At 35.9% G+C, this 13,645-nt stretch overlaps 1 protein-coding gene and 1 long non-coding RNA gene across 2 annotated transcripts; both read right to left on the bottom strand.

Moving 5' to 3' along the window:
• Window positions 1–90: 90 nt before the first annotated feature.
• Window positions 91–983, bottom strand: LOC126598731 (uncharacterized). Its single transcript, XR_007614949.1, has 2 exons — window positions 804–983; window positions 91–556 (listed from the first exon to the last, which is right to left on the bottom strand). It is a non-coding gene; the product is annotated as an uncharacterized LOC126598731 (long non-coding RNA).
• A 1,235-nt stretch (window positions 984–2,218) lies between these two features.
• On the bottom strand, window positions 2,219–10,316 carry LOC126600457 (uncharacterized). The gene is made up of 5 exons (XM_050267019.1): window positions 10,290–10,316; window positions 7,065–7,172; window positions 6,571–6,664; window positions 2,621–2,680; window positions 2,219–2,446 (listed from the first exon to the last, which is right to left on the bottom strand). Exons 1-5 carry the CDS (start codon window positions 10,314–10,316, stop codon window positions 2,256–2,258), a joined length of 480 nt encoding a protein of 159 aa, XP_050122976.1. The 3' UTR covers window positions 2,219–2,255.
• Window positions 10,317–13,645: the final 3,329 nt, after the last annotated feature.

Below are 13,645 nucleotides of genomic sequence, written 5' to 3'. Positions count from 1 at the left end.
AAAATATCATAATAGCATCAGTAAATAAGACATGAGAAGGGGCACATAGGCCCCGATAGGCAGCCATGGAAACCAACTCACTAGATGAAATTAGCATCGACAAACCACGACTCAAAACCTTCTATACACCGAACAAAATAACAGAAGACAAAGGATCACCCTGTTGAACACCTCTTTAACAAGAGAAAAGGCCATAAACTTAAGCATTAACTAATAAAGATAGATAAGCATATCGTAGAATTTCCTCCACCCAATTATCGAACACATGGGAGAAACCAAAAGCTTTTAAAACGCGTAACAAAAAAGACCAGCCTAAAGTGTCAAAAGCCTTTTGAATATCAAATATGATTGTACCTCCTGCACATCGTTTATCAAGGACATTCGTGCACTCAGAAGTGAGAATAGTGTCATCTGAGATGGTTCGATCTTTAAGAAAAACATGTTGATGAGGGGATACAATCCTGGAAGCAATCGGGCCCAACCTTTCGGTAAGAATGCAAGTGATGATTTTGAAGACAATTGGCCAGAGCTGTAGAACGGAGTTGGGAAACTGAATCTGCACTGAAACCTTTTGGAATAAGAACTATTGGAATTGAAATGAAGAGGAATTTCCCGTCAATGAAAAAATTTTGAATAGCCACAACTATATTTAGACCAATTGTATTCCAACATATACAACATATAAATAGCCATTGAAGTCATCAGGACCGGGAGAACTAGAAGAATCCAAACTTTGATCTGTCGTATACGCCTACTCTAGAATAAGGCACTCTAAGCAAAGACACATTCTCTTCGGCACTTACCAAATTAGGATTTACTCTTTTAAATAGTCCAGTATCTACTGTATCGTTGTCCAGATACAGTGGATACCTCCAAGGACCTCCGAGACCACCCAATTTTGGGCATCTGGTTGAGGAGAATAGTGAAATGGCGGACCGGCGGTTGTAGGTTCTCCAAATGATTATCGAAGGAGAAACTATTCATTTTTTAATAAGGCTTGACCAAAACAATGTCGTTTTGAGTCAAACCATTTAAAACAAAATAATTAAAAGCAAGTCTTATTAAGCAACGTGAAGAAGATCAAGAGAGTATATTCTCCACCCAATCCCATTTTGCATTCACTTTCTCGAATTGGGTAATTCTCAATTATAATTCCATTTTCCTTCTTAACACCATCCAACCGATCACTAGGCCACCACCAACTGCTTCATGCCTCCACCTGTCTAAATTAATCATAGAGGATGTTAAAATTGATGTGTATGGGATGAAAATTTTAAATTCATAATGAATTATAGTTATTGCTAATTTGTTGTAATTCTTTTTATATAGTTTAACTTATCTATTTTTTTAGCTTCATCAATTGACATGGTTTTTGTTTTGATTAATTGATGTGTAGAAATTAGAAGTATGAAATGATATTACAAGGGAAAATCATCATCGATCAGTTTAGACAATCCTATTCCAAATAGTTCAATTCAAATTTTGGATAGTTCAACTCCAATTTTGGATAGTTTAAAATCATCATCGATATGTTTTTTCTTATATTAACAAGGAAACTATCATCATATGTTTTCAGAGAATGAAACCTCATCGTGGATAAAAATTTAGTCTTTGTAGCTTGTAGTGTTGTTTGTACAAAGCTTATGAATGAAAGGTTTGTAGTCTATTGTACAATTTCTCAGTATTATCGTCTTTGATCTTCTATATTAGGACCACTTTGTGTTAAAATCTTGGATCCCCCACTACTTCTATGCATTCTTCATGTCACATATAAACTCATTTCATCACCATCGCTACATTAGTCTTGCTAGTGTGATAGGGCTCATTGATCGTTCAGCAGTGAAATATGAAGAAATTGTAAATTTTAATAATAATTTTGAGAAATTGAGCCTACGGTTACCAAGAAAAGAAATTTGGGAAATTTAGGCAGAGATTTTAATTTCTTTGCTTTTGTGCAGGTGGAATATTTATGGTTTTAGATGTTTTAGCCCGTAGGAGATCCTGCCATGTCAATGATAGAGAATAGAGTGTAAAAGGTAAATTGAAATCATACAACTGTGTGTTGACCACCAATCTTTGAAGAAAGACTATGATAAAAAGAAAATCTTATTGTAATTTTGGCCGATTGCCTCTCTTTTACAATATGTAGATTATTCCATCGTTAAAAGAAGCTGGACTTTTATTTTATATTATAGCCTGAATATACCATAAGAGAGTACATCAGGACCTAAAGAAGTACCGCAGCAGCAGAGACATTAACAATTATAGATGCAGTAACAAGCGTAGTCAGTGCCTGCACGGTTCGCAATGCATGTATGTCCTTGGTCATGGTGTTTGTTAAAGCACTTCTCCCCGCAATCCAATAACGTGCACTTGCTTGGATACAGTTGCTCTTGGCATCTCTTTTGTGCGTAAGCTTGTCGCAGGTTTCCATGCTTAAAAGCAACTGCAAAATTATAAGACAGTTGAATAAGCGCAAATAAGTTTTGTTTTTCACAAATATAAACCAAATTATAAGACAGTTGAATATGCAAGAAAATAATGATTTTGAAATTATCATAAGCCCAAAAGAAAAACAAACAAAACGCCAAAACAACTACAAAGGATAAGCCAAACATACCTGAGAAAATAACAAGAAGGAGAATGAAATGGACGAATGAAAATTTAGACATCTCTAGCACTTGTGTTTATTAGCTAAAAAAGTATTTGTATTTCACTCTGTGGGATGGTAAATTACAAGTGTCTATGGACAATATATAGGGAGGGTGGAGATTATTATTCAACGAGTATTTTGAGATTATACTATTTCCTTATACTAAAATCCTAGCTTGATTCAAATAATCTATTTAATTTGTTACAAGATCTTATTGATTTAATTCATAAAATTACTGGCGTACATGCATGTGATCCAAATTTGTAAAAGTATCAGTGATAAACTTCCCCTTTGTATTTGATTCAGGTTTCTGCCCTTCATGAATATAAAAGGCTATTTTGACCAAAAAAGCTTACTTTGCAAATTCCAAATATTTCTTGGTTTCATATTGATTGAGAATTGAAGCTATCTTATTTTGGTATTTTAGAGGACAAAAACTACGTAGTAAATTTAGTTATGCATTCAACAAATGGCCTCTACCACTGTGGTCCTCTATCACTGTGTGTTTGAATGTTGTCGGCTTCCTAATCTAACATCTAATTTAATAAAGGGTGTTTTAGATTTTGGCCCTTACAATTCGTGATTCCTAAATAAAAACCCATCTAAATATAAACGTCCAATAAAAGCCCAAATTTAAAATCTGCAACCACATCGATGCACTATTGACCTACTAATGCAATTTATTTACACACATGCCACTTTCCCAAATCCCTAAATTTATTCCAAATTAAAAGTTGTAGAAAAAGTGAAATAAAATATATAAACTGTTGTATTGCATTAATTGTATCCATATCATACCAAAAATTTACCTTTTTGTGATATATATATTTTGCATTAATTGGGAAGTAAATTAATTTGTTCCAATTATTAAAAAAAATTATACTAAATCCGTATTATATATTTTGAATCAAATAACACTTATCTAACTTGTAGGTAAATTATTTTTCATGTACTGTTAATATATTAGGCACGTTTTATTGTTGTATAAATATAGGTATGGCATAATATTTTCAATATAATACATCAAATTATATTTCTTCTTGTTATGGGTAAATTATTCTCCATGTATTAGTGAAAAAAAGATATTTACACACGATAATTTTTTGTAGGTAAATTATTAGAAATTAATTCGTAGGTAGGTAAATTATTTTGTTCCAATTATATAATATATATATACACACACACACACACACTACACCTAGATTATATATATATATATATATATATATATATATATATATATATATATTTTTTTTTTTTTTTTTTTTTTTTTTTTTGAGAAAACCTAGATTATATATTTTGAATCAAATAACATTTTTGTATACATGGTAGGTAAATTATTTTTCATGTATTATTACATATATTAGCCTATTAGGGACCTTTATTTGGTAAAAATATATAAAGTAATATGTATATGATTGTTTGTAGGTAAAAGATAAAATCAAAAGCATGATCCAATTCCTAAGTTTATGCAATATTTTGTTCTTGGTATACAATATTTTGCATCATTGGAAATGAACATTTCAAATAGTAGGTAGGTAAATTAATATGGTCTAATTATATAAATATAATTACACAGACATAAATATATATGTATAATACAAAGACACATTTTGAATCAAATAACATTTTTGTACATGGTAGGTAAATTACTTTTTTTTATGTATTATTACACATATTAGGTTTTTTTTTTGTAAAAATATATTTATGAACTCATAATGCCAGATACATAGAATTAAGCCACCAATTCTCATATTTGATATTAATATGCAATGAATTTTTTAAACATTAATGTCTTATTTTCCTTTTTGCAAAATCATTAACTCTCTCCTTACAATCCGCATAGAATTAATTGTGCACATCAAATATGCAATAGGGGTATTTTAGGCATCTAAAAAATGTAAAATGTGTAAAGTAATATGCAATTAATGAATTCACTTAGGTGGATCCTAGTCACTGGGTTTTTTTTTAGTAAAAACATTATGTCGGGTTTTATATGGAAAAATTTAAATTTGAGGGGTTAAAGTCATATTTCCAGAAATCAATCGTTTGATATAAAAAAAAAAAAAAATTTAGTTATGCATTCATGTGGATAGTTGGCTGACTTTGTCTTTGTGACTGAAGGGCTGGGAAGCAGATGATGTAACGACACTTAACTGTTGCATGACTCGAGTATACATGTGAAGTACAAGTAGTAGATAGGGTTCGGATATACAAAGTTTGTTTTTTTAATTTATTGCGTTTCGGATTCAAATCCTACTCCCTCCTCTAGTGGCCAAAAAAATATTTAAACGAGAAATTTTGACTAGTATTGAGAAGCAACGAAACAAAGGGCTCGGAAGCAGAATGACTCAAGTTTATAAAGTGATGAATTGCCTGATAAATACATATTTTGTTCAACTCCTTGTGTTTTTAGTTTAAACTCTACATCCTTCCCTTAAGTTGTATTATCGTTTGTCTCCTCTCCGATTGATAGCGATACTGCAAGCTGGAAAATGGATGTCATTAATCATAACAGAACTAGGAAAACAAGAAATGAAGATGAACTAGAGAATTGAAGAAGAAAGGAAGCAATGAATTGAGAGAGAGACTTCATATTTCTGAGTAAAATATACACTGAATGAATTGAATCTTACACTAGCATATGAGCTTATATAGCCTATCTGTGCTAACTAACTCCAACAACCAATCCTAACAACCTGAATTAGTTACGACAATACCAACAAACTAAATGCCAAGTCATCAGCCAAGTCATCAATCCTCAATTGTAATTTTTCCATGTCATTAGTTGATTGCCAAGCCATTAGTACAGTCAATATTCCCCCTCAATCTCAACTAGGATTTCCTAGTTGCAGATTGTAGCAATGCTTGGTAAAGGTTGGACCATACCCTTTGTCAAAATGTCAGTTGCTTGATCATCCGTGGGAATATACACTACATCCAAATCACCTTGTTGTACTTTCTCTCAGACAAAATGATAATCGATGTCCAAACATTCTTGAATGAAACAAAGGATTGGCACTTAGTGATATTGCAGACATGTTATCACAGTGTTGTTGGAATTTAAGGTTTTTATTTGAGTTACAATTTCCCTTATTTGGAAGTTTCTAATAGAAACCACTTTATGTGGGGTACAAGGCATGAATCTCCACTTGACTATCAAGAAGCTGATAAACCATTGAAGCCAACAATGACATGGAAGAGCTAAATAAGCCTCCACCATGATCTTCATTTGAAGACATATGCACGAAGCATTACCAACAGAAGTACCTCCTAAACGAGGATTCCATGGCTCTTTGGCTCTTTCCTATGAACCGTCTAATCATGAAAGATATTGCCCAAAGCACATCATGATTACATCCATGAATGAGTACAATTATGAAGCTTATAAATCTGATTGAATTTTGACTGGAGAATATTTTTCTCGTCCTTCCATGTTTCTAACTCGCCCCTGAAGCAGCAGTGTAGAAAGTGGAAGTTTACCAAATTATCGAATCTGATTACTACCACAAACGTGAAAGAAAGGTATAGACCCATTTCGGCTAGAGTCTACCGAATGGCTCAAACCCAATTCGGTCAAAACCTACCGAACGGTGATGCCCTGCTTCGGCAGGGATGCACCGAAGGGCATGCTCTGCTTTGGCAGAGGCTTTGGCTAAAGCCTACCAAACCCATTTCGGGTATGTCTCTTTCACAATCCAATTTCAAGTTTGTTTTTACAACATATGGTAAAATCAAGGCCTGCCAGGGTGTGGCATCATGCTCGAAGCATGATCATTGGCACCTAAGACCTAAAACTTCAAGAATAAAGGATATTGTTCCCGAACCTCAACACTGCAGAATCTACTTTTGTCTTAATGGAATAAATCATTGGTTATGCACCTGTTTATGCCCCTACCAATGTTGTTGAGAAGTACCATTCTCGTAGTCAATATGCAAGATTGATTTTGCTCCACCTAACATCATTGGAAGAGCAAAATTTTGACATGGATGACCTTGTTGGTCGAATCCCTTTAGTAAACCATTTACTTTGTGAACATTCTTCCATGTTCTTGGATTCATGTTTGGTGTTTGTTTTACTTATGGATAATCTTATTGATATTGTCCTCAAATACGAGTTAATTGAATCATGTTTCTTGTATACATGTGACCAAATTCAATTAAACACATGATTAGGTAGGAATGTGGGGAAGTTAGTTGTCTAGATGAATGCGATACTACGCACACAAACTTTATACCTAAATCACATCTCTAACAACGACTTCAAGTCTATCCAACCTAATTAACAACATTGGCACTCTCCTCGTTGTATAAATGGTACTGAATTACCATTTAAGGGTCCTTAAATTCTCCGTTTGGTTTAGTTTTTAAGGATATTCAAGAGAACAATGATCATCAATGAAACCACTAAAGAAAATATAGTGAAATATCTTTGCACCACCTTCAAAAATGAGCATGAAACTTTGATTTGTGGCCAATGAGTTGTCTCCCAATTGGAAACACACCAAATATGGTCGTCCTGGAGCCGGGTGATTCGAGCAGTTTACTTGTTTTGGCACGACATTTTGGGACACTTAGGTCGAACAATAATGCTTCGATGAATCTCCTTACCCGAAGTAAGGATCTTGTGCCTACAAACACACTTTGCCAAAACTCGCTCGTTTTGGGAAATTTGATTTCTAAATCATCCCTAGCAAAGATACGAAATGACTATCTTTTCATAGTGGATTCAAGAGAATGTATATGGACTAATCCAACCAAAATGTGGACCATATAAATACCTATGGTTTTGGTTGATGAATCGACAAACTGGTCACATGTTTGTCCACACACATTGATGCTAAACCTCCTGGTCGATTAAAGGCTCACCACCCTACTTATTCCTTAAAGTCTGGGAGACTGGATAATGTCAGAGAGTTTATATCGATGGTTTTCGATAAAGTATTGCATGTATTTTGGGTTTATAATTAAACATCGAGTTCCCATGTTCACCTCAAATAGTCTCGCCTAGTGATCATAAAGCGCAATTTAAATGATCGCTCGAAATTTGGTGAAACGTACCAAGTTTTCGATTTTTTGCCTAGGGCTATGTAATCATGTACGCAGCTATGTTGGTCTGCTTTAAGGCCCATTGCCACCCAACCTATTTGACGTTACAGTTGGTTACTGGGTACGAACCTGAAGATTTTTTGTATTTACGCATTTGGGTGTGCATTTCATGTGCCAAGTTGTGCCGCCGCAACATACCAATATAGGTCATCAACGAAGGATGTGAATCTTTATCGATTATGTCCTTCACACTAGCTATCTTAGAGCCTTTGAATGCGATCTCTTTACCTCTAATTTGCGGGTTGTCACTTCAATGAGACAGTCTTCCTACCGTTAGGGGGAGATAAGAACGTCAACATTCCTGGAGAACGGTGCGAAATTGCATAGACATTACCTATTATGTCTCATCTCGATCCTCGTACCGCACAAGTATGATAAGCAAGTGTAATGAATTCTAGCTTTCAGAATGTTGCCCCAAATTCATTCATCTGATTTAGCTAAAATGACGAGATCATATACCAGCTGCAAACGTGCCTGCAAGGATAGATGTACTTAATGGACCTCTAGTCAACATCCATGGAGGATGTGTCGTCCCTGTTGGATGGTTTGGACGCTTCTATTGAACAATCTAGTACATTGGCGGATAGTCAATCAATCTGTCTTAGCCTGAAGCACGACATATCACTCGGTTCGTAGGATTCACTTCCCTAGAAAAGGAAGACATGGCCCAACAATGAATCTATACTTGATTGCTGTCTCAAATCATTTCCATCTCATGAGATTAATCCTGATTACTCCCGAGACTTGAAGTTCTTGGTCCAATATACTAGTTTAGATGAGCTAAATGGAATTGAAATGAGATTATCATCGATGATGTTTTCACTTATATGGTAGCTACCGACATAAATAAAAAGCGACGATATCGAACCGTGTTCCGTTGATTAAGTGACAACGTAGAACTGATTGGACAACCAAAATTACAATCCAGGTCAAATTCATTACCACAGTATGTTTTGGACTTATCATTCCTACACTGCCCTAGGTAACCCTGTTGTGTTACAAGTGGGAAAAGAAGTGTAATGAAATGAATGAAATAGTGTGATATGATGCACACCTTACGATGCAATCAAACGTCCTGTGATTGATAACAACATTATGAAATGTGGTTAGTGCTTTCTCCATGGGGATATAAATACGGAGATTTACATGTAAATTCCCAAAGAATTACATTGACTGACTCAAATAGTTCCAAACCACGGAACACCCTTTAAACTTGTTTGAGGCGTTCACTTACGGATTGTAAAACCTGATGTGGTATACCTATCTACGTGATTATTTGATCAGTTAGGGATGAATTATGCCCTTACGTGTTAAACTATGAAGGATATTGGGAAAACTCTTTTATGCTTTGACTTGAAGTTCAAGTGCTGTCCTGACGGTATTTTGGTTTACTAGTCGAACTACACCCCAAATGTGTTACGTTTGAGTATACCTATGATCGCCATACGTTATATGCAAATGAGACCCTTGAAAAGGTTATGGAATCTGAAATTCCATATCTAAGTTCAACTTTGCGCTTCATTGTACTTAGGTCATTGTATTAAACAAGACATCTCATTCACTGTTAAGATACAGCACCGCGCCTACACGCAATCACTGAATTGGTATTAAAGATGTACCCTAAAGGTACTATGAGGGCAAATCCCAACCTATCTCGAGCGAATCCAACCCCCTAATCCTTGAAATTATGCTTGCCTTATTGTTATGTTGACCCAGGTTACTTATCAAACCCGCACAAGGTAAAATCCCCAAATGATTATGTCTTTACCGTTAAGGATATCACAATATCTTGAAGGTCCACGATATGACCTTAGTTGCGAAATCTTCGAATCGTTCCAAGACTCACCTTATTTCACTACCCCACATGTGAGATATGGTTAGGAGTTCTTGTTGAGCATATTCGAAGTACTTGCTATGTCTTCATGCATCATTGAGTTCAGACGACAATCCGTGAAGACTATGCCGCATGTATCCACCCAACCAAGCCATGATACATCAACAAAGTCAACGCCAAGACATATTGCATCTACATCTACATCAGCAAAGCATCAGGAGATTGAAGTCATTGCCGACCTCTACACAACGTCACTGCAGAAGTCAACCTTCTAGAAGCTTATCTCAGGAATCGGTATGCCTAACTATTCATATGCAATGCTTGTAGTTCTCATTTGGAAGTTATGTCAAACTCAGGGGGAGTATCCAGAAGTATACTCACTTGATCTTAATGTACTCTTTTTCCCTATGATTATGAGTATTTTTCCCACTTAGTTTTTGCTACCTAAATAGGTTTTAACGAGGCACCCATCTTAGGCTGATCATACCTTTGTGAGCTCTTCTACTTGCATCTAGAAGACATACAATTTTGACTTAATGCAACTTCTCACTTTTCTCCTTAGCCTATGGGTTTTCTCCCACCTTGGGTTTTACCATAGCGAGGTTTTGTGAGTTTTACCTTTTTATACATTCTTCCGTTGATTTAAGACTCGTATTCGCTCATTGTGCCAACTACTTCATCAACTTTACTTACTTCATCGTTGAAGACCTGATGCGCCATTTACTTGAGTATTTACACACTCAAGGAGGAGTGTTGCAGTCCTATTAGAATAGGAATTTGATTGTGTAAATCCTAACATAACTAAGGATATCTTTTATATTCCCATTAGTAGTTAATATCCTATTAGAGTTGTAATTCTAAAATGGTAAGGAATTAACCTTCCCTACTATTATAAATAAAGGCACAATGAGGTGGAATAACACACACCCACAATTACACATCTCTCTCTTCTCTCTCTATGTCGCTCTCTCTCTCTATGGCCTCCATAATTGTTCAGTAAATTATGCCTACAACATTTACCACATTCATATTATTGAAACACAAATAAAAAAGTACTAATTTCAATCAACCATGTTTGGGAAAACCCTAACAACCACACATTATTACGAAGTGGTAACAAAATAAAAGACAACGGGATCTGTAAAATTAATGGGAGCCACATTTACGCTCAATGGCAAATGGACCAACTGAGTAGGGACTGAATGAGAGTTTTTTGGTGACAAATGTCTTCACTGGCCTCAAGATTGCACATTTCTGTCCAGTGTGGAAATTATGGCTGGTTTGGTATTGCTATGCTTTGAAAAAAAGCTGATGTGAGAATAAGCGGCTATACTGTGAAAATAAGCGGCTGTGAAATAAATCAGCAGAGTGTTTGGTAAACTTTTTTTGTAAAAGTGCTTTTGGAAAGAAAAAAAAAAGCAATCTGATAGTGGGTCTTTTCATTAAAGGAGCATTGTAGCTCCGTGTGCTTTGAAAAAAAACCAGTTTTCCAAAGCTGTAAATAGCAGTTTCAGCTTTTTCCTTTGATTTCAGCTTATTCTCACAGCAGCTTCCAAAATAAACCCTTTTTTTTTAGTTTACCAATCACCTAAAACCTTCACAGCTTTTTTTCATGGATGCTTTTTTTAAGCACCTCACTCCCAAACCACTCCTTAGTTGGCTTCGAGCAAAAGGTCAACGGTGATGTAAAAAGTGAAACCCTGCACTTTATGCGACAAAGAGGTGATGATATTCTTAGGGGTTGCTATGAGGAAATAGCCTCTCTTGTCTGTCTTGGCTTTAACTACCACTGAGTTCTTATAATTACTGCACAACAGCTTTACAGTAGCACCTGCCACAAAAACAAAAAATGAAAGATGAAATCTAAAAAACCAAAAACAAGTCATAAAAGATCTAAACCCTAAAAATTGGTATTTATGGTAGTAACAAGTGGATCAATAGGCATATTTTCTTGGAAGAGTAATGGAATTAATCATGATCAATTGTTCAATGTGTTAGACAGTGTGTCAACATTCAACAATGAAATCAATTTTGTGAAATAGAAATGTCATATGTGATTAAAGGTATAAAAATATATAACGAAAGCTAACTTGGACTAACCTTGAAGTGGCGAGGCACCCACAAGGGTGTCAAACCTAGAGTACTTGCGGGACTTGCAATAACACAACTCCTCCAACCACTATGAAGCTCTTTAGTGGTGCCTGGGGAGATGGAGAATGACTAAGGGGTTGAATCAGGGTGCAAGCAGGTGATGGAACTGGTGCACTATTGGGAGCGTGGTTACTTAGAGGTTGAGCCGGTGCATGGCTTGGTGAGTGAGCCGGTGCTTGGTTTGGTGGGTGAATAGGTGAACAATTAGGTGAGTGAACTGGTGTTTGGCTTGGCAGGTGAATCGATGAATGGCTAGGTGAGTGAACTGGTGGTGGGTGAATCGAAGCATGGCTTGAAAGATGAACATGAGAGTAGATTGGAGGGTGGACCAATGAGTGGCTCGGTGTGTGATGGTAGTGGTAGTGGCTATGTCGGTGACTAGGAGGATATGAGCCGGGGAAGCTATCGGGTGAAGGTTTTGACCTAACACGATGAAGCTGGTAAATAAAAGCATAGACAGTTGCACGAGCATTATAGCTTGAGCTGCATGGAAACTCATCTTCTCTTTTCGTCCTATATTTCTTTTTCTTGAGAAAGATCGGTGAGAAACTGAAAAGAGATATGGGGTGAGGGGACCAAGTTAGTGAATTTATAAGGTGTTTAACGATGTAGTTTAAAGCAAATGTTAAGTTAATTAGCAATTTTTGCAATAAAAAATTCTAAAGTGATTATTGAGCTGAGAAAGTTTGTTAACAATTATCTCCATAAGTTTTGGAATATATCTATCTAAAAATTAGACTTTAATAACTCTTTGTTATTGAATTGATTGTATGCAAGCAAAAAGTCTATCAAATTTGCTACATGATTGAAACTTACAGTTTCAACTCTCTTTTTAATGAAATTTTAAGCTGAAATATTTATGAAATTTCTTTGAAGTCGAGTGCTGTAATAGTGAGTACTTTTTTTTTTTTTAAGAGGTACCATATTTATTGCAAATCAAATTGAACATGTACAATCTGAGGATAGTGTGCGTAATGGGCCTTGATAAAACCTTGTCGGGGCTTTCAACCCGGTCGAAGGGAAAAAAGTGTCTCGCACGATGGAAATAACCTATCCTCAAAAGACAATACATCAAAATTATAAACTTTCTTCAAACAAAATATCCCTAATCAAATCAAGAGGGTCTTCAAACCATAAAAATGATTGGTTACTACCCACACCCATACGAGCAAGACGGTGTGCAGCAGAGTTGCCTTCCCTCAGCACATGGGTGACCATCTACTGAGGAAAAGACTAAAGTAGATAACGAAGATCGTTAATTATAGGCCCCATCAACGAGCAATCGTCATCCTGCCCTTTCAAGGTAGCCAGTACCAAGCTAGAGTCACCATCGAAGATGATACTGGAATCACTTAGACAACATTCTTGGACCAATAACACCGCTTACCGTGCAATAAACAACTCAGCCTCGAAAGTAGAACTTGTCATTCCACTTCCACTGAAGCCAGTTGCTACTACTATGAGATCTCCTTTATGATTTTGTAGAACAACACCATAGCCACCTCTCATCTAATGTTGAACCCAGGCATCATCAAAATTTCATTTGACCCAACCAACACCGAGCTTACTCTACCGTTGGACAAGATAATTGGATTTCTTTAAAGCCAACTTATGCCATTTTTGATACTCATGCAACCAACTTTCCGATTGGACCACCAATTCCTGCGGTAACAACCCTGCTCCATTCCACACCACATCATTCATATTCTTCCACAGCATCGAAAAGACCATCAAACATAGCTCAGAGCCTGAGGAGGAAGATTGAATAGCAGTGGTTACTGTTGACCATATCCATCGACATATCTATGACCCAGTCTGCCAAACCACGTAGCCTTTACCAAACTACAATCCCTCAACACATGTTTTGTCGACTCATTAGATGACCCACAAAGCACACA

Source organism: Malus sylvestris, chromosome 14 (assembly GCF_916048215.2).
Source record: "Malus sylvestris chromosome 14, drMalSylv7.2, whole genome shotgun sequence".
Lineage (NCBI taxonomy): Eukaryota > Viridiplantae > Streptophyta > Magnoliopsida > Rosales > Rosaceae > Malus > Malus sylvestris.
Note: the sequence above shows the minus strand (reverse complement) of the source record. Positions and strands in the feature narration are given on the sequence as shown.